At 36.3% G+C, this 22,142-nt stretch overlaps 2 protein-coding genes across 3 annotated transcripts in view; both read left to right on the top strand.

Annotated features, from left to right (window-relative positions):
• LOC120770424 (serine-rich adhesin for platelets) overlaps positions 1 to 21,222 on the top strand; it is a 164,691-nt gene extending 143,469 nt beyond the window's left edge. The window contains exons 6-9 of one of the 2 annotated variants that reach the window (XM_040097873.1): positions 15,569 to 16,135; positions 16,673 to 16,739; positions 16,800 to 18,973; positions 19,031 to 21,222. In XM_040097873.1, the coding sequence (XP_039953807.1) occupies positions 15,569 to 16,135; positions 16,673 to 16,739; positions 16,800 to 18,973; positions 19,031 to 20,800 (4,578 nt within the window). In that variant the 3' untranslated portion in view covers positions 20,801 to 21,222. Of the gene's footprint in view, positions 1 to 15,568; positions 16,136 to 16,672; positions 16,740 to 16,790; positions 18,974 to 19,030 lie in introns of both variants that reach the window. The other variant, XM_040097874.1, reaches the window with a different exon arrangement.
• On the top strand, positions 4,875 to 5,787 carry LOC120770425. Its single transcript, XM_040097875.1, has one exon. It carries the CDS (start codon positions 5,006 to 5,008, stop codon positions 5,711 to 5,713), a length of 708 nt encoding a protein of 235 aa, XP_039953809.1. The 5' UTR covers positions 4,875 to 5,005; the 3' UTR covers positions 5,714 to 5,787.
• Positions 21,223 to 22,142: the final 920 nt, after the last annotated feature.

Raw genomic sequence — 22,142 nt, 5'->3', positions numbered from 1 at the left:
TTTTTTTTAATTTTTACGTGTGCTCTTCCGATCTTTAATATTATTTAATTAGTTTTTTTAATTGATTTAAGTTCATTTTCAACTTATATTTTATTGTTATTTTTATTTTCTCTTAATTTCCATTTAAACATTTTTGCTTATTTAACAATTTTTTAATTTTTTTTTTAATTTTTTTAATTTTTTCAGTTTTTTTAATTTTTTTATTTTTTTTTTAATTTTTTTTTTTTTTTTTTATTTTTTTATTTTTTATTTATTTTTTATCTATTATTTAAGTGTATTTTCAACTTTTATTTTTTTAAGTATTTTTTTAATACTTTTCATGTATTATTATGCATTTTGAATTATTTTATTGTAATTTTTATATTTTTTATTTCCGTTTTAACATTTCTACATATCTAATTTTTTTAATTATTTTGCAAAAAAAATTTTATTATAAAAATTCGATATTTTCAATAAAGCGATCAAACAGGAAGTTGGCTTCTGCTGGCTTCACACTTGTGCCTAATTAAAAACTATATATGTATGTGTGCATCTTGGTATATGCATTTGCTAATTTGTAGTAAAAAATAGTATCGACAGTTATATAGTATACCTACTTATATATTTTTTATTTTTGAATTTTGCATATGTTTTCTGTTGTTGTTTTAATGGCGCGGTTATTGGAGCGCAACAATCGCTAAGTGTGAGGCACCGATTTTGCACCATTAAAATCCCAGCCAATGCACTATTTATAGTATGTGGCCGCTAGCATGCCCTGTAGGAAAATTTTTAAGTGATGCATTTTTAAAGCAAAATAATATAAAGTACTCTCAAGATTTTCAAAACGGCGAACTTAACAAAGTTTAGTGCAAAACAAACATTGGCTCTCAGTTGGATAGAGTTTGTCGCGATTGAGATCGCTGAAATACGAAAAGATGGTTCGAAGGCTAGTCAATGACTATGATATTACTCTGACAAAGGCTAAATTAATATAAATGAAGCATTTAGTTCGTTCACAAACTCCTCATACAGCTTTTTAATAACTTAACATTCTTAGCAAAAGGTGATCCACTTCGAGATTACCTACTTTTTTAAAGGAAATACAAAGAAACTTCAAATTTAATGGGGTGTGTTTATTATCAATCGTAAGAACATTCTTTGGCATTTATTTTTTGAAGATTATCTCTTTGAAATGTTGGCCATGGCTACGTCTGAGATGGTTCATCCTTTGAGTCCAATTTTAAATGACTCTTTCGGGCATTTCAATTGGTAACTGGCGAATGTCACGTGTGATGTTTTGCTCCAAAGCCTGAATCGAAGCGGGATTGTCCGCAGAGAATTTAGACTTTACATATCCCCAAAGAAAAAAGTCTAACGGTGTAATATCACACGATCTTGGTGGTCAATCGACCGGCCCAAAATGTGAAATTATCTGCTAACCGAAGTGTTCTCTCAATAAATTCATTGGTTGATGCGATGTATGGAAAGTGGCGAGTTTCTGTTGAAACCAAATGTCGCCGCGATCACGAGCTTCAATTTCAGGCATCAAATAGTCGGTTATCGTAATTTCACAAACCATACAAAACCGTTGTATTTTCTGAATGAAATGGTATCTCTTGAAATTCTTCAGGTTGCTCTTCGTCCCAAATTTTGCTTGTTTACATACCCATTGAGACAGAAATAGGCCTTATCGCTGAACAAAATTTGGCTCGAAAAAGTCGAAATTTCTTGGAACTTTTCAAGAGCTCATAGAGCGAAGCAACGTCGCTTGGGAACGTCGAGCGGCTTCAGTTTTCACAAAAGCTTTATTTTGTACACTTTGCAATTAGGATCTCGATGTAAAAGGCACCAAGTCGTTCCATACGTCAGTCCGAGTTGCTGCGAAAGGCACCGAATCGACTCTCCACGGTCTTTGTGTACAGTCACAGCCACGACTGCTATATTTTCTTCACAGCGTGCTGCACGTGGCCTATTCGAATAATGAATGCTGGATCTCAAGATGGGTGAGGGGGTTGCGAATAGTACGCTCAGTAGGCCGATTGTGTTGACTATAAGTTGAGCTCACTCAGTCTTACTTACATAAATATTTATATAGAAATCAGCGCATACTTACATACATACCTATCTAAAGATAACTTAATACACTCATTTCCATTGCGTGGCGTCGCCGCCGGCAAAGTGGAGCAATTAAAGCTAGAAATGTAAAGCAAAAGCAAGCAAAAAAAGGCGAGAAGAAAACTAAGAGATAAACAAAACAACTAAACTAAGTAAAAAGAAAAAATGGTCAAAGAAACTGCTAAACTAACGCGCACGCGCTAACTGGCCAGTCACTTTGCGCAGCCGCAGCCGCAGCTTGTTGCAAGTTATGGCGCTTGTACGTAAGTGGGAAATAAATGCTGGCCGCTGCAAGCTGAAGGGGTATTGAATTACATGTGAATATGTATGTATATATACACATATATATGTACATATGTATATCGATATGTATCTATTTATCTATGTTATGTACCTACTCGTTAACGGGCGTTTGTTGCAACGCATATTGGCCCATTGAGTAGCCATATGCCGCACCGATTGACTAACAGGTTGTATTAGCTGTTGGTGCTGGTGTTATAGCGCCACGACCCATTTGCCGCAAGACAGCGTGTGCGAAGTCCAATGTAAGAAATAAACACGTTAATTAAAGGTGTAGGTATCGTGCAAAAAGTATAATAACTATACCGTTAGTATACTGTATTACTGTTTCACTTATTGCGAATATGTTGCAAATAAGCAAAGGTACTAGGTTGTGACGAGGAAGAGATAAAGAGCGTAAGAGAGAGAGGTCGAATAATTTTCTGCAATATAATCAATTTTTAGGTAGTTTAGTTTTCTGGTGATGAGTATTTCTAATCGATTTTCGTTCATATGCAGGCAAGAAATGCCATAGCTTTTTCCTTTGTTTCCGAAAAAATTCTTTTTGATAAGATATCTTCAAGAAATTTGTCATAGATTATTGTCCGAAGTCACGCTATAACCTCCGCATATATTGTTCGAATCGGACAACTATAGCACATAGCTGCCATACAAACTGACCGATTTAATTCAATATTTATGTGCGAGCATTCACTCATAAACCCATATTTCCTCGTCATTTGTGTAATAAATACCAGCAGGTGAAACCAGGTTGTAACCGGCTGACTTCAATTCAGCACCCATTTGCTCGCCATACGCAATTGCAACTGACATTCGAGATCGGTTTATGTTGTGATTATGCAAGTTTCACTTGTTTTATTTCAGTAAGCAAGCCGTCATGAGTTGCCACATTTACTCATGAGCAGAGACTGGCTTACAGTTGTATGCTAATACGTATGAAGTAGTGATGCTGTTTTAAAGTATAGGTTTGCAAAGGCCTGAAACAGATTTGTGTGGAGCGAAAAGTTGGCTTCAGATTTGTCGAAAGCGTCTAGGCTTCATAAACAATTGCTGAAGAAATAAAAATTGGAAAATAGCAAGCTTTGTGGGTTCTTATTGGGTAAGACCTTTCATTCAGCTATCATTCTCCGGAGGTGAATGTAGGTTTTAGAGGCCTTAAAACATGCCGCGCTTTATTCAGCTGGCATTATTTTCAGCTGAATAAGGACTTTACAGATTTTTGTGCTATTAGTACTTTATTCAGCTATCATTTGCTTGAGCTGAATAAGGGTTTTCTTGTATTTCTTGTTACGGCTATATTCAACTATTATTTTCTGGAGTTGAATAAGGGCTTTACAGGTAATAAACGCTTTAAATGCCTTAGAACATTCCGCGCTTTATTCACATAACATTTTTACAGTTGAATACGGCCTTTACAGATCTTTTTGCTGTCATCACTTTATTCAGCTATTATTCTCTTGCGCTGAATAAGGGATTTACGGGTCTCCGGCTGGCAGAGCTATGTTTAGCTATTATTATCTTGAGTTGAGTAAGACTTTTACATATCCCTGGCTGTTAGCGCTTTATTCAGCTATTATGCTCTTGTGCTGAATAAGGGTTTTATAGATCTTTGATTGACAGATTAATATAGCTATTATTTTCTTGAGCTGAATAAAGGATTTACATGTATTTTGAGTGTCAGCACTATATACAGCTTTTGCTCTCTCGAGCTGAATAAAGGCTTTACATACATATATTTTGTGTGTTTAGCTATTACTCTCTTGAGCTGAGTAAGACTTTTACATATCTCTGGCTGTTAGCGGTTTATTCAGCTATTATTCTCTTGCGCTGAACAAGGATTTTACAGATCTTTGATTGGCTATTATTTTCTTGAGCTGAATAAAGACTTTACATGTATTTTAGGTGTCAGCACTATATCCAGCTTTTGTTCTCTCGAGCTGAATAAAGGCTTTACATGTATTTTGTGTGTTCAGCTGTTACTCTCTTGAGCTAAATAAGACGTACGTATCTCTGGCTATCGGTATCATGCATTATGGCTGTTCAGCTAAATATGACCCTAACAGATATTCTGTCTATCAGCGCATTATTTAGCTACCATTATTTTTAGCTGAATAAGGTCTTTAAAGATATTTTTGCTGTCAGTGCTTTATTCAGCTTTTATTCTCACGAGCTGAATGAAGGCTTTACATGTATTTTGGGTGTCAGCACTATATTCAGCTATTATTCTTTTGTGCGGAATAAGGGCTTTACTTATATTTTGGCTGTCAGCGCTGTATTCAGCTTTCATTAAAGCTTACAAGGTGCTAAAAACAAAAAAAAGAAAGGTCTGTTGTAGAATTCCTGCATGATGTGAAATTCTAGCATGACTGCTACTTCTTTCCACCAAGCACTTGTGTATCATAACACTTTACAAAATTTGAGAAAAATTGTAATTTAACTCAGCAACTGGTGTCAAGAAATTTTTCAAAAATACATTTGAAAATTACACAACATTCTACAATGCAAATAAATTAATCGTCTCTTCTATCTAAAACTTTTGGCATCGCATCTAAATTTAAAATTTGTTTTATAAAATAATAATTGTTGTTGAAAAAAAAATTGTTTATACAAAATGGCATTGCAAAACTTGCTTCAAAAGTGTGTGCTAAATATCGCAAAAACCGGCACGTTTGCGCCGACATCGCTTATACAGCCCGTACGCTTTTCGAGTTCGGTAGGCGGCTGCATTTTACCGAAGCATAAGAAGAAGCCAGCCAAAATCCGACCAGGACGTAAATGTATACCATATAAAGTGCCCATTTGCAGTGAAGAGGTTTTGAAGAAAAAACGCAAATCCAAACCCTGTCAAATGAAAGCCGATGTACAAGAAATCGATCCCGAATGCTGTCCAAATCCCTGTATCGATATGTATCCACGTTTTGATGATCTATATTATGCGCCGTCCGAGAAGAATCGTCCATACCAGCAAACTTGGTGTGAATTTGGTAATTTACGTATAACGAAACGGCCACGTTGTTGTTATGAAGAATTCGATATACCAATGCCGAAGCGTCGCAAACCGAAGCGTGGTCCAAGCGTCGATCTATGCGAAGTGGCTAGAAAATGTCCGAATGTATCGCCAAAATGTGTGAAACTCATTTGGCCCGGTTGTCGCACGAACAAATGTACATTCAAATGCAATTACTATCCGCCGCCGAAGGATTGCCTAAAAATCTGTACGCCATATCCGAGCTTTTCGGAATGTGAGAGAGATTTGCCCAAACCATTGCATCCAGTTGAATGCAATTGCTTGGAATACATGGGTTTCTGTCCACCATAAAAATAGAATAATGTAAAATTATGTACATAATTTAAATAAGATCAGTAAATGCTCCGATTTTAAAAAAAGTAAAATTTCTCTAAAATACAAAGTGAATATGCTTTCATTGGTGAAATAGCATATGAAATGCTGTAGATAATGTGAAAGAATTATAAAAATATCAATGCAAGCGAGTTTAACTTGAAAGCTTTTTTTATTTTAACTTTCATCCAAAGCTTTGAGCTTTTGGATTTGCAGAAAATGTTTTTTGTTATAAAAAAGCGCGAAAGCTTATAAAGATTACTCACATAGTGTGAGAATTATTAATATAAAATTTAGAGTTTAAAATAAAAGCTTTTATTTCAACTTTCATCCAAAGCTTTGAACTTTTGAAAATGAATAAAAAGTTGTTTGTTATAAAAAGTTCGCAAGCTTATGAAAACTGCTCACGTAGTAGCTACAAAAGCTTTCAGGATAACTACTGCCATGAATAAGCTTTTTATGAAAGCTCATAAACATACAAAAGCACTTCAGATTAGTAGATTGCAGATTTTTAGAATATTTTCAGATGCCTCTGACAAGCATATAGTTAAAAAAAAGCTTGATCAAGCATATAGCAAAGTAAAAAAAGATTTTCGTATGCAATTTTTTATTTATGCTAGGTTTCTATCTGTAGAAAAAGTTCTGTGAAATCAAAATAAAAGAAAAATTTCTTGCATTCCTTTCAAACCCCTAAACACGGTCGTCTAAATCCACACTCTCCACCCTTCAAATAGAAACGTGACTTGCCGCGTGATTAACGTCAAAGCATCCTTGCCGTAGCTCACATAAATGCAATTTTTGAGCGCATTGAACTTCACCCACTCAGTAGAGAGCCTGCCATTGTACGCAAAAGACCTCAAAATTTATTATTAATGTGTCTGTAATGAATAGTTGAGGTCTTTAACCTGGCGTCTAAATCAAGTTCGTGGCACATTAAGGACGCGGCATAAGCAAATGCTGAATGATGGGAAAAAAGTGACAAAACCAATAATTGTCAAAGCGACTAATTGTATGTGACGACTAACACGTGACAAATATGTCAAAGCTGATTGACGGCTACACTTATGTATGGCTAAATGTGTCAGGGTATTTGCAGGGATTACCTACCTAGTGGTTGGAGTGGCAAAATTCGAGGGTGGCCTGTAGGAAATTGTAAAGTGTATACTCACTTGACGAGTTTTTGGTGGTCTCGTAAAAGTTAGATACCAACTTTCCAAACCTTGGATTGTAAATCTATTCTATATACCTTATAAGCACCTCTTTTATAGTTTGCTGGACACCAGCTTTCGAATGTGAAAGATGCACCTCGCTCTGGTCGACCTATCGCTGAAAAAGTCGCTGGAATTACGGAAAAGATTGGCCAAGACCGTCACATAAACAGCCATGACATCGCTAAGGAACTTAACATTCATCATCAAACGGTTTTGAACCATTTAAAAAAGGCGACAAAGGCTAGCGACAAAAAGAAGCTCGATGTTTGGGTACCACAGAAATTGTCGGAGAAAAATTTTATGGACCAAATTAACATCTGCGATTCTTTGCTGAAACGAAATGAAATCGAACCATTTCTGAAGCGAATGGCAACAGAAGACGAAAAGTGGATCAAATACGACAATAATGTGCGAAATAGATCATGGTCCAAGCGTGATGAAGCTCAACAAATAATCGCAAAGCCAGGATTGACGCCTAGAAAGGTTATGCTGAGTGTTTAGTGGGATTTGAAAGGAATCATCCACTTTGAGCTGCTCCAGCCTGGTTGAAAGATTTATTCTACATTTTATTGTCAACAACTGATGAGATTGAAGCAAGTTAGCGGAAAAAAACGGTCAGAACTGATCAACGGTAAGGGCTTCGTCTTCCATTAGGACAACGCTAGCCCACATATTTGATGACTCGGCAAAAACTGGGAGAGCTTGGTTGTGAAGTTTTGATGTATCCACCATATAGCCCTGACCTTGCACCATCGGACTACCATTTGTTTCGGTCAATGCAGAACTCCCTTATTGGAGTAAAGTTGGCTTCAAGAGAAGCCTGTGAAAATTACATAGCAGTTTTTCGCTGAGAAACCAGAAAAGTTGTACACCTTTGGAATAATGTCTCTAGCGAAAAAATGGTAAAAAGTGGTCGACCAAAATGGTACATAATATGAATGTGGTTCATTAAAGTTCATTATAAATATGAAAAAAATAAGTTGAAGTTTGTTTCGAAATACGAAAATACTTTTTCGACTACCCATATATTAACTATAAATTGAGGTTAGGTTAAACTTTGCGAAGTCATTTTTCTTATTCAGTGCTTGAAAATTTAAGATCTACCTTTGGAAATGGAGACCTACGCCCAGTTTGTAATATTGGTATATGGTAACTGATTTTTAGGTTAGATGAAAAAAATTTGAAGCTCCGAAATATGAAGTTGCAACCAATTCTAACCTCAAACCGTCTCTAAGTTGCAAAAAGCGCTAATGAGTGGCGTAATTGTGTGAACCCAACCGAGTGAGTTGCACGCCTCCACAAAATGCATATTGTTACTCCTCCCAATTCCTATTGGGTGCTTCGCCACATCAAAAAAATCAGGCTTTTCTCCACCAACGACTACGACACTTCAACGAAAATAGAATATTGATGTCGATAGTGGCACGTTGAGACGTTGCCACAAGTAGTGGCAACTAGAGAAGAAGACCTGCATCCGCATAAAATCGGAAGAAAATGTTTGTGTAATAATGAAGCAAGCAAACAGTACCAAGTATGTGTGTACATATGTATGTATGCATGTGTGCGTAAGTGTGGAATTACCATAAGACACTGGGAAAAGTGCTGTGGCAAACGAAATAACACAGACGCAACATGTGTGGCAAAGTCGTCTAAGAGGAGCGCGGCGCACAGCACACGGCTAACTGCAGTTTGATTGAGTTTTGTTGCAAGTGTTGAGGCATTGAATGGCTGACTAGCGCACTAACAGGGTTCACCTTCGATAAGCGAATCAAGGCTGCGTATGTGTGTGAGTTCATATGTATATATGTGTGTGTGCATTGGTGTATTCAGGCGTGTAGGCAAATCAATGCCACTGCGTTGATGGGTTTTATCGGTAACAAGCGTGCGGCAGCTGCAGCCGACAGCGAAGGTGCTGCTGAAGATGACGTTAGTGCGCAGTGCGTCGGCGTCGGCGTTAGCGTTGGCGTCGTTGACTGACATTGACAGTGTCAACAGCGTCGCTCCTTCAAAAGTTGCTAACAAATATAGATACTTGTGTATGTGTGTATGCTTGTTTGTGTGTTTACAGAAGAATAATGTTGCAACGTCAGCGTTTTGTTTGATTTTTGTTTTTGCTTGTACTGCTTACGTTGTTGTGTGCATTTATTATACCCTGAACGGGGTATATATACATATGTGAATTAGTCCCTGAATTTTTGAAATATCAGTCTGAAAATCTGCACATATTCTTTTCTAATCAAGAAGCAGTTTATATTTTGGAACCGTCAATATCGCATCACTATAGCATATAGCTGCCATACAAACTGAACGATCGAAGCCAAGTGCTTGTATGGAAAACTTTTTCATTCCACCAGATATCTTAACGAAATTTGGAATGGATTATTTTCGAAGACAGTAGTGCAATCTCCGAAGAAAGTGTTCAGATCGGATCACTATAGCATATAGCTGTCATACAAACTGAACAATCGAGATCAAGTCTTTGTTTGGAAAACTTTTTCGTTTGTCGAGATATCTTCCCGAAATTTGACATGAATTGTTGTGAAAGACAATGGACAAATCTCCGAAGAAATGGTTCAGATCGGATCACTATAGCATATAGCTGCCACACAAACTGAACGATCGATCTCAAGTCTTTGTTTGGAAAACTTTTTCGTTTGACGAGATATCTTCACGAAATTTAACATGAATTGTTGTGAAAGACAGTGGACAAATCTCCGAAGAAATGGTTTAGATCGGATTACTATAGCATATAGCTGCCATACAAACTAAACGCTAAAACTCCAGCTCATGTAAGGAAACTTTTGTATTTGTGAAGGGTATATAGCTTCAGTGCAGCCAAACTTAACTTTTTTCGTCTTTCTTATTCTTGCTTCAGCTACTGCTGGTACAAACTATGAGTCGGATTATCCTAATGTAGGCTGCGCCTGTGTTTGTGTATTCCTCTAGCGGCCTGGTCGCCTGCCTGCCCACGTTTTGCCTTGATTCATTGTTGATGTTGAGCAGATGGACTGTTGTTGTTATTGCACTGATTGCTGTTGTTGTCATGTAGCCTTGTTGTTGTTGTTATTTTTTCCCCTGTTTTTGTTGTTTCCTTTGCTTTTGTTGTTATTGCATTTACTATAGTTGTTGTTGTTGCTGCCGCTATTTTGTTTGTTTTGCCGCCGGCAGTCATTGATTGCTATTCACTTCCTTGTACTACACACCTACATACGCACCACAAACACACACTTAAGGCGTACCTACATGCAGTGGCTAGCGTGTGTACTTAGCCACAAGGAAGGAATGGGCCTCTCTACATTGTAGGCTTTCTATTATGGCTCTTCATGCGCTGCCTTCAGTTGCATATTGCACGTGCCTTAGTGAACATACTCGATACTAGACTGGGCAACGCATAACCATAACGGTTTGCCGCGTGCAAATATTCGTTTACCGATAATCGCGAGCGTGTGATTTAGTAATAGCTGCGCATAACAACAACAACAAACAATAGAAAAAACAGTTTTAACACCGAAAATCAATTTGCCATTGGAATTGTGCATTTTATAGCCATTTGAGGCTAGCAAATTGCTTTTGAGTGTGAAAAGATATTCGCATTGAGTTGTCGCCGCAGCAGCGGCATAATGGTCGCCGGCGATGGAGGCACACTTATTGTGCAGAATGCACACCTAAAGCAATCACTGGCGGTAAGCGGGGGTGAAAGAGTGTTTGTAGTGTTTTTTTTGAAATTTATAAAACAAAAAATTAATAAAATTATTTTCTTAAAAAAGAAAAAAAAATAAATATTAATATAAATATAAACAGAAATATAAATAGAAATATATTTATTTTTATGAAAATAGAAATGGGCATTTATAAAAAAATATTAACACAATTATTTTTATAAAAATATTTTTGTGAAATAGTTTTTTTAACACAATTTACTGAAAGAAATTTGTTGTGCAAAGCAGTGTGTTTAAAAAGAATATAATATTATATTCTTAGAAAATATATACATATGTATGTATATAATTTCTACTGATATGTACATATGTACAACAATATTTTTTTTAAGAAAATTTATTAAAAAAATAATTTCTTGATATCTCTTAAACATTTGTTACATAAAGTTATTTTTTTAAAAGAGGAATATATGTATATTTATAATTTTGAATATTTTTTTATAAAATATTTTTTTTTATAAAATTTTCTCAAATAAATTTGTTGTGTAAAGTTTTTTCGTTGAATTTTTTTAAACAAAATTTGCTGAATTTAAAGTGGTTTTGTAGAAATTTTCGTTTATAAAAAGAAAATCATATAATTTTTTTTCAAATTGAAATAATAAATTATTAAAATTATTTTCTTAAAAATAAATATCGTTTTAAACAAAATTTACCAAAATAAATTTCTTGTTTAAAGTTTTGTCTTAAATAAATTTTTTTAGGAAAATTTGTCGAAAAATTATAATTAATTATAATTAAAAACAGGAAAAAATTGGTATTGTTTTTTAATATTTATTAAACATTTTCTAGAAAAATTGTATTGCTTGTAATTGTAAAAATATTTAAATGTTATATTTATGTATTTATGTATACATATATTTTTAAAATACATTTTTTTCTGTGAAACTCAGTTTTTCTAAGAAATTTCTTTAAAATAAATTTTATTAAAAATCAGAGAAAAAATTTTTTGTTAAAACAAGTACTTGGCTACCATTTTTAATTAAATAAACGACAGGAAAAATTACAAAAAAATTAGAGAAAATTAAAGAAATGAAAAAAATTAGTAGCAAAATAATTTTTTATATGCATTTTATTAAATCTTTTAATTTTTATTAAAAGTCATATACAAGGTAGCTTTTTTTCTCCATTTTTTTTTTTGTATTTAAATTTTTTAAAAAGTCATATCAAGTTATTTGTTTAAATAAAAATTAAATTATTTTTTTACAATTTTTTTTGTATTTAGATTTTTTTAAGATAAATTTGAAAAGTAATTCAAAAATCTTAAGTTATTTGTTTAAATAAAAATTAAATTATTTTTTTACAATTTTTTTTGTATTTAGATTTTTTTAAGATAAATTTGAAAAGTAATTCAAAAATCTTAAGTTATTTGTTTAAATAAAAATTAAATTATTTTTATAAATTTTTTTTTAAATTTTTTTTAAGATTTAATTTGAAAAAATCATATATTATTTATTTGTTTAGGTTAAAACTATTAAACATTTCTTTCTAAAATATATTTCTTGGATTAAGAAAAATTTTTATAAATAATTTTATGCAAAAGAATTCCAAAAATTTTATATCTACATTTTTTTTAAGTTTGGAAGCAAAAGTAATATTTTAATTTTTTTTCTTTATTTTTGGTTTTTTTTATTATTTTTTGTAAATCATAAATTTTTTTTTTTGTTAAAAACTGTTTATAGAAAAATTTTTGAATCATATTAAAATAATTTTTTTGTGAAAATATTTCTTTTTTTTTAGTTCTTTTGAAATTTATTATTGTCATAAATTTACACAAAAAATAGTTATTTTGGGTCTTTGATACATTTCCCCCATTAAATAAATATGTGTTATTGTTGCTAACGCATTGATGTCTGATAATTTACTCAGTTTTGGCCACTCAGCGCTATTATAGAAACTTTTGGCGCTTATAAGCTTTAACGCGATTTCTGGCCAAAACTTAAACTGATTCAAGAAAACATCAATAAATTGGTTTTCAAAAACTAAGAAATGCACAGGTCAACATTCTAAAGCGTCCTCGCGTGTTTACATATGCACGTGCATATGTATGCATCACTGAAACAGACATCCATATACACATACATATGTATGTATGTATGTACATCTTCGATCGTCTAAATCTTTGAAAAAATCTACTCGAAAGTGCAACTCACGCTGCAAACATGTGTTTCCGGGTTCAACAAACTGCTGAACAGAATTCTGAGCATTGCATTGAATTTCAATTGTACCTACTAGACACACACACACACACATACATCCATGTATATGTGCACATACTATATCTTAAAATATTTATCCTTTTCGCTTTCGACACCCAGCACTCGGTCACTGTGTTTTTTGTTTGCTTAGAATTTTTGTTGTTTGCTTATAAGTTGCTGCTGTTGTTTGCTTAGAATTTTTTGTTATTGCTTGCTTTAATTTTTTCTTGTTTGCTTTTTTCTTATCTGCTGATTGTACAAGTGTTCTCTGCTGCGTTTGCTCTTACAAATCTATTTCGACTGACCAAGTGACTTGGTTATTTACATTAATCTGCTACTGTGCGTTTTCTACGCTGCGTCAAAAAAGTATGCGTACAATGTGTTGTAATTATTTGATCGGTTGAAGTTAATAGGAGGAAATTTTAAGCAAATAATTGAATGAAATTGAACTAAAAAAGTAAAAAAAAAATAGTTTGCAAAAATATTAGAAAAAATTAAGAAAATTAATTAAAAGAATTTGGTTAAAAAACAAAAAAAAACAAATTTGCAAACATATTATGAAAAATTTAGAAAAAAATTGAGAAAATTAAATTTTATTAATTAATTAAAAAAAATTAAAATAATTAAAGAAATTAAATAATAAAACACAATTATAAGAAAATTTGCCAAAAAACTAAAAAAAGTATTTGCAAAAGTATTAAGGGTGAAAACTAGAAAAAAGTAAAAAAATTAATCAAAACTTAGAAAAATTAAAATTAAAAACAAAAAGAGAAAGAGAAAAAAGTAAAGTAAATTTACGATCTCTGATAGTTTAAAATAAGAAACAGTTATAAATTGAAAAAGTACAAAATTCAGCCTACAAGAAATACTAACAATTTGAGCGGTAAAAGTTAATACGAGGAAATTTCAGGCAAACATTTAATTTATTTAAAATTTTACGAAGAACCCAAAAAAATATTTTGCAAAAAGATTAGAAAAGATTAAAAAAAATAGGTAAAATTAAAAAAAAAACATAAATTAGAAAAATTATTATAATAAAATTTAAAAAAAATTAAAGAAATTAAAAAAAAAAACAATTAAAAGAAATTTAGCTAAAAACTACAAAAAAAAATATATTTTGCAAAAATATTAGAAAAAATTAAAAACAAATAGGCAAAATTAAAAAAATAAAAGATAAATTAAAAAATTAGAAAAATTATACATAAATTTAAAAAAATTAAAAAAAACACAATTAAAAGAAATTTAGCTAAGAACTAAACAAAAATATTTTGCAAAAATATTAGAAAAAATTAAAAAAAAATTAAAACAATTTTAAAAAAATTACTAAAAATTAAGATAAAAGTTAAAAAAATTAGAACAAAAGTTAAAAAAAAAAATTTTTAATTAAAAATTTAGAAAAATTTAAAAAATTAAATAAGTTAAAAATATATTAAAAAATAGTTTAATTTAAAATACAAATATTATTAAAATTGTAAAAAATAGAAAAAAAATAGAGGAATTTAAAAAAAATTAACAAAACGTTCACTAAAATGAAACAAATATATTATGAAAAAATTAATTAATTAAAGCCCAGGTTATTTTGACGGTATTAAAATCCGAACTAAGTTGAATTTTTTTGTGTATTATGTTTATTTCAAAGATAAGAGCAAAGCAATCTCATTGATTCATTCAACAGCAAAGCAATGAAAAATGTTATAACCAGTTATTAACCCTTATTAACAATAAAAACAAAAAGTAGATCTGTATCTAATTTTTATATTTTTGGTTATTGTAGCGGTTGAAAATCTGTAGCTAATTCTTTCCTGAAGTAATTTTCAGAAATGATGCCGAATTGACACACCTTGACCGGATAACAATAAGGTCCGTTTCGGTTACCTAGACCCGTTTGACGTGAGAACCCAATTTCTAGCTGTTTCTCGATTCGGCAGGACGTGTGCATATTAATGACATAGACTGAAACCCGTCTAATCTCAAAATATATGTTTTGCATCTGTTCTGAACCCTTTGTGTGATAATTTTAGGCTACGAATGGACATTTAGACGATTTTCTAAGAGCTTATCCATCAAACCTAACTAAGTACCTAACCTGAAAATTCATTTTTTTTTCCATTTTCCCTAAGGAGCCAGTCGCCAAACAAAGTTTACGATTTTTTTTCCATTTTCACATTGCAACCAGTTTCACATTTCGGGATTTAAATTATCCCGAAACAAAGTTTAACGATTTCCTTAACAAATTCATTCTAACTATCTCATGAAGACACAATAAACCTAAGGTTGCGGTGCAATCCTTTATCCTAGACTGCCTCATCTCAAAATTTATATTTTCAACTTCAACTTGTGATACAATAATTTTAGTAAACAAACAAATGCGCACTTAAAACAGTTTTACGATTTCTGAAAACCACGCCAAGTTAGAAAAAAAAAATACTTATATTATAACCAAAAAAGTTGAATAACAAAATCAAAATGAAAATGATTGACTTTAAACAAAATCCGTTTAAAATGAAAATCAAACCGTTGAGTAATGGCGAGAATCGCACAGGACGTAGCTGTTTGCGAGCACGTCTCGTCTTTCGCTGGAAGACTTGGGTATGCGTATCTACAAAACTCACCACCAACCCAACATACATAAGTTCACCACTGTACTTAAAATATATTAATTTAACACAAAATTAATTGCTTTCTCCAACTTTTTTGTACTCTTTACAGGCTGAGCTCTCCGATGTGCTGCGTAAACGCAATCGCCATCGTCAGGATGCTTCCGAAGAGGATCTGGGACTGCCACGCAGTCCAGCTTCACCGCAACGGCGCGTCGAACGCACCACACAGCGCACTCACTATGCCAATAGCAAGCACACAACCACAGCCACATCTTCCACCGCCACCACCACGGGCGGCAATCACAGTGAAGTGTCCTCGTTGAGTTTGCTGAGCATGAATAGTGGTGATGGCGATGAGCTATTCACCGCATCCACCGCAAATAATTCCACAATTAGCGCCAAAGAATTTGTGCAGGAACGTTCGTTGACAACAACATCGTCGACGGTGAGTGGACGCAGCATAACACGCTCTTCCACCGTGTCGACCACATCAGTGTCCTCGGAGATTTATCGACACTCGTCGAGCGGCAGTTTGGCCAGCGACACGAACCGAGACGAGCCGGATTTGTTGGGTGCGAAGTATCAACGTCTGTCACATTCGGCTGCCAAGCATAAAATGGCTCTACGTCCGGCTAAGAAGAAGGGACCGAGTCGTCTGCACCGGCGTACGCTGGAGGTGAGTGATTTTGGTGAAGTTTAGAGTAGAAGACGCGCCTAATATGTAAGATAATGTTAGCAAGGCAATGCAAAAACGGTTCGTGAGCGAATTCCGTTCATTCAATAGCCTCGGGAAGAATTTTAGCTTAGCATAAGTACATTTGCTACCAAATGGAGGCCGTATCGGTTAATAAGATTATAATTTCCATGTAGATTGGATCGATCGTTAAATTGCAGAAGTCTCGAATAATGTTACCAAGAGGGTGCGAAATCACTTCGTGAAGCTAGGTTCGGTATATTATATTTAACGTTAGATCGATTTCCGTTCGTCCGAGTTCCTAAGTATTTGGTATACGTACCAAGTAGAAGTCGTATCGGTTAATAATATTACAGTTTCCGAACTACTTATTCGATAAATTGCAGACGTCTCGAAGTACTTATTAATATTCCAATGCCTTCGAGCTGTGAAAGTATCTAGTACAGCCAATACATCCGAGCTTAACTTTTCCTTACTTTTTGTATATATAATTTCAACCCTCTCCATTATTTTCTGCAGACCTCAATACCCGAAGCCAATGAAGATAGCCTCAGGTTGGCTAATAATACACTACTGGACATAAAAGGTAAGAATTTATTGAAGACTTGTACGACTTCAAAGACTAACGTTTTCCAAGTTCCAGCAGAACACGACATCAAAGCCAAAACACGCTCCCTACCGCCTAGCGTTAATACTAAAGTATTAGATCAACATGCTGTTGAACCGAAAAAGGTGGCATCACCTTCGAAATCGAAAACGAAATCTACAAACGCCAGCAATGAGCAAACAGTAAACGTTAAGCGCTCGAAAATCGAGAAACATGAAAGAAGTAATGATGGTGGCAAACTCACCACTAACACAACAACAATTACCACCACTAGCAGCAGCAGCAGTAGCGGTTCCATAACGGCTGCCACCAATCTATTTGGCTTGCGCACGTTGACAGCGAAGGCAACGGCGCTCTTTGAGCCACCACAGGAGTCGTCCACCGATCCAACACCCAGTGAACAGGAATTGAAGAGAGAGAAGGAACGTGAGAAACTCAAGGAAAAGGAAAAAGAGAAGATGAAAGAGAAAGACAAAGACAAAGAGAAGGATGCCGCAAGTACACAAGTGGAGACCACAGAGAGTGGTTTCCTGCGACGACTCATACAACGCAACTCGAAGCGTTCGACCACGCGCAATAACAACAACAGCAGCAGCAACACTCCTAACAGCGTGCCGGCCGCCGAGGAAAAAATGGAACTGAGTCAAAGTGAAACGGATGCCAAAACTAAAATGCAGGTTTCCACCTCGTGTTTGGATATGAAGCCGACACCCGAGCCCAGTTTGACCAAATTAGATAAATCACGTAGCGCCTTGAGCTACGAACAAAATATCGAAGAGACACGTAAGGACATTAAACGTGAAATTTTGGCTGTCGGCAGCACCGGCTTGAATGCCATGCTGAACGCGCATAATTTGACAGCACACAGTAGCAGCGCCAACAACGTCAAGGAAGCCGCCGCGACAACCTCGCCACCGAAACCGAAATCGGGCGCGGCAGCACGCCAACGCTACATGCCGCAGGACATCGGCTCGCTGGAACGCAAGGTGACCACGAGCGCCAACACGACAGCGCACGACTCGTATGCCAGCAGCACGAGCAGCTTACTCTCCAAGAGCTCACAGCAAGAGATATTCCAATCCACTTCGATTATACGTGAAATTACCGCCTCACAGGCATCCAGTGTGAATTCGTTGAGCAGCGTCAGCAAATTGTCGGAACATCACTATGAGAAGAAACCGAAAATAGTTGGACTCAGCGCTTTTCAGCAAAAGATCTCACGTTCCAACGATTCGGTGGTACGTTACGCCGCCAGCAATGGCAGTAACGCGCACTCCACCAGCTCGCTGGACGCCGCCGACGAAACGCACGCGTACAGCAGCCAAGAACAGAAGCAACGAAAAGTTGTGGAGAAATCGCGCAGTTTTCGCACCTACCAAGAGGATGCGTATGCCACGCCCACCGCGATGCACAACAACATGCCCAGTTTGCCTGATTTGACGTTGAATTTGCGTGTGCCCTACAATGACTTCGCACACAACGCCAAGGATCATGCCGAGCACGGCGCTTTGGATGCGGAGCTGCAAGGTGATAAAGCGACGCGCGCTACCACACCGCGCACTGAGTCTGCTGGCAATTTAACTACCACGAGCAGCAATTATAATTTTACAAAAAATATTGTGGTGAAGAGTACGCCAAGCAAAACGGTTACGCCAGACGAGTCCAACAAGGGTGACTTACTTGTGAAATCGCCATTCATCAATGTATTGCGCAAACCAACGAGCACCACCAGTTTGGAGGAGAAAGCGCTTGTGGTTACTGTAAGCGCCGCCAACAGCAACCGAAAATCTGTTGAGCAGATAAATACGCCCAAGCCATCGCCCATCTCGCTCGTCACTGTGGTGCCGCCCGCAGCGGAAGTGTTGAAGGCCGAGCAGCAGCTGCGTCCGAAAGTCTTGCATTTGCGGGATTCGAATGCGAGCCTGGATACGTCCACCTCCACGGACGACCCGAAACTCACGCCCACAACAGCGGCGGTACCGTTGCGCGAGAAGAGCAAGCTGAAGTCTAATGTGGCGGTGGCTAATGTGCGCAACTCCATGGATGTTTTAGCAGCAAATGCCAAAGATATGGAGCGCAAATCGGCGCCAGCACCGGTGGTGCAGAGTGCCAAGGCGCAAAGCGTCAAGACGACGCGTCGCAGCACCAGCTTGTTAGGCAGCCCGCCAGCGCATTGCCAAAGCGGCAATGAGGAGCGCGGCGCCGCAGTAAAGGTAAGCTTAACTTCTATTTAACATAATTATTTTCTGATTAAACATATCTTTTCACAGTTGCATGAGTCGACAAGCGGCAGCAGCACGCCGAACGACGATGGCGTGCCGGAGTTCATGCGCATACAGTTGAACCGCGTTGATCCCGCGCGCATTGCTAAGAGCGCCAATGTGGTGCTGGCCAAGAATGTGCGCGAGCTGCAAACGCCTACACAACAGCAGCAACAACAACAAACAGAAGCACAGCAAGTGCAACAAGAGAAGCAGCAGCAGCCGCAACAGCAACAACAAGTGACCAAAGAGGCTAATAACGAGCGCAACAGCAATTTGGAGGAGCTCAGCTTGCGCCGCTTGAGCAACGAGAGCGTGGAGATTATCGAGAAGCCCTCACCCAATGAAGCCGACAAGCAGAAAACCATATTCGATATGAGCCAGAATCACAGCAGCAGCAACAACAACAATAAATCGCCAACTAAAATGCATGTGGTTGTCAGCGCGCTGCCGCCAAGAAGTCCCGTGAAGAAACAACAATCGATTGTTACGCTGTCACCAACTACACCGACCACACCAACAACACCGATAACACCAACGGCAACCGACGTCGACGAAAGCGCATTGCTGCGCATGAAAACGCCATCAGATACGCCCGCTGACGCGGCAACGCTGAGCGCCAAAAAGTTATCGTTGCAAGAGCGCAAGCGCTTATTCATGAGCGAGGAGAAATTGAAGACGGACAAGCGCATTGAGGAGTTGCGCAATGAGCGCAAGAAGTCCATTACAGAGGAAGTCTATCGCAAATCATTTGCCAAATCGGAGGAGAAATTGGAGACGAGCGAAAAGGCGGCGACCGACAATGTGGTCATGCTGCGCAAGAAGTCCTTCTGCGCCACCACGCAAGCGGGCGCGCCGACCAACGGCAATCGCGACGATGCGACGCCGGAGTTGATGAAGGTTTTCGCGCGGCGCTCATTGAAAATCAAAGATGAGGACATCAACGCGCTTGCCGACAAAATACAAGTGGGCAATGGCGGCGGCGGTAGCGGTAGCGGCAGCGGCGCCAAGAAATTCGTGGCGGCGCAGCAGAATGTCGACAGCGACAAGGAGAATCAGTCGGCGAGCGAGGAGAAACTGGACAAATTGCCGAAATTGGAGGCGTCCCACGAAATGCAAAGCGGCAAATTGACGAATGGTGTCAATAATCGCAATTCGCTGGCAGATTTTCGCACGAAAAGCGTTATTGGCGGCGCGTCACATACGAATGGCTTAAGCGTGCATAATAACAATAATAATAATAACAACAACAATCACACTGCCGCAAATAACAGTAATAACAGCACCACCGGCATACACAGCGTTAACAATACCACCGCCAACAATGTCAACAATGTCAACAGCAGCAACAACGCTGTCACCAGCGGCGGTGGCGTCGGCGGCGCCAATAACCGCAGCTTCCTGCCGCCCATCAAAGTCGCCGGTTTCCGCGCCATACCCATCGAGCGCAACAACAGCGTTAGCAAAATCTTTCCGAACACTGCGTCTGAAACTCTAAACAACAACAATAATAACAATAGCAACAGCAACAATTTGAATAACAACAATCACCATCAACAGCAACCACAGCTAAATGGCAAGGCGCACGAGCGGCAATCGTTGAACATCAAAGCGCTTGAGAGCAACAGCAGCGGCAGCAGCAGCAGCATGAATAGTTCGACGAGCAGCAGCAGCGCGCTTAGCAAGACAATCGAGCGCTCGGCAACGGTTAGCGAATTTAAGGGTATACATCAGCGGCGCGCCGAGTGGGAGCAACGCGCCAAGGAGGCGCTGAAGTAAGTGTAACAAGGGAGTTGGCAACGCGCTTGTATACAGTGTGCTGGTGAGCAGCGAAATATGTGCGAATATAAGAAATGAAAATGCCGGCGCAGCAAATGAGGCGCCATGTGAATTGCACGAACGCGCCAAAATAGCAAAAGTAATGAAATATGTTATGTACGCATGCTGGTGTACATGGGAAAAATTGACAGTGACTTGGCGCATGCGCATGCGCATGCTTTTCGAGCTTATTTGCATTTTCTGCAACATTTAAGTACTAAGTTTTAATTCAACTTTCTTTTCCATCATACAAAATTATGCCGTAAAGTTGTAAATGTTACTAACAAAATCTAATATAAGCAAAAACAAAAAATACTAAAATGCTAAGAAATATGTATGAAATTTTCTAAATGGTCATTAATGAGTTGGCGGTTTGAACAAAAGCGATGATAAAGGTGAAAAGTGCGAATGTGAGGGGTGTGGTCAACGCTTAAATTGCAAGTTTGGTCATGTTACTCGTTGGTTAGTCGAAAAAGTCTTTTCGTACATCTATTGACAAAATACGAAAATACTTCTTCGACTACCCTAAAAATTGAAATATAAATGGAAAGGCGAGAAAATTGTGTTGAAAATTATTGAAGTAGGCAACAGTTATTGAGAAAGCGCTTAGTTAGATGTGAGAGCGAGAAGGGTATAGTGTTGTTAGAAAAAAATGAGCAAATAGTAAATAAAATTAGCTGAGCGTGTAGTGCAACAGTGTTAGAGATAGCGAAATCATTGCAGCTTGTTGCATATGTATGTGTATGAAACTAAAAATAATTTATTGCAACATTTCGAATTTTTATTTATAAAATTTTTTCTACGCAATAAATTTTTTAGTAAAAATTTTACATTTCGAAATTTTTTTTTACCAATTTTTTTCTTTGCAATAGATTTTTTAGTAAAAATTTTAAATTTCGAAATTTTTTTTACCATTTTTTTCTTTGTAATAGATTTTTGAGTAAAAATAAAAAAAAAATTAATTGATAATTGAAAATTTCGTATTTTTATAGATTTTTTCGTAATATATTTCTGACTAAAATTTTTTATTTTCAATTTTTATTATGATTTTTTTTATTTAATTTTTTTTTTATTTACAGTTTTTTTTTGTTTGTTATAGATTTCGGACTAAAATTTTTTGTCGTTTTGCAATTGTTTCTAGAATTTATTTATGACTTTTTTTAACGATGCTGAGATTTTGAAGATTAAAATGCTAATTTTACTTACAACTTTTTGTTATTTCATGTTAATTTTTGTTATTAATTTCGTTAATTTCGTTAATTTCTTTTTTAAATATTATTTATACACTTTTGTTAATTTTCCT

Source organism: Bactrocera tryoni, chromosome 3, assembly GCF_016617805.1.
Source record: "Bactrocera tryoni isolate S06 chromosome 3, CSIRO_BtryS06_freeze2, whole genome shotgun sequence".
Lineage (NCBI taxonomy): Eukaryota > Metazoa > Arthropoda > Insecta > Diptera > Tephritidae > Bactrocera > Bactrocera tryoni.
This window is presented reverse-complemented; position numbering and strand designations above follow the sequence as displayed.

Excerpts from the sequence above, each read along its gene's own strand:
- LOC120770425 (XM_040097875.1), top strand. The coding sequence starts at position 5,006 with ATGGCATTGCAAAACTTGCTTCAAAAGTGTGTGCTAAATATCGCAAAA.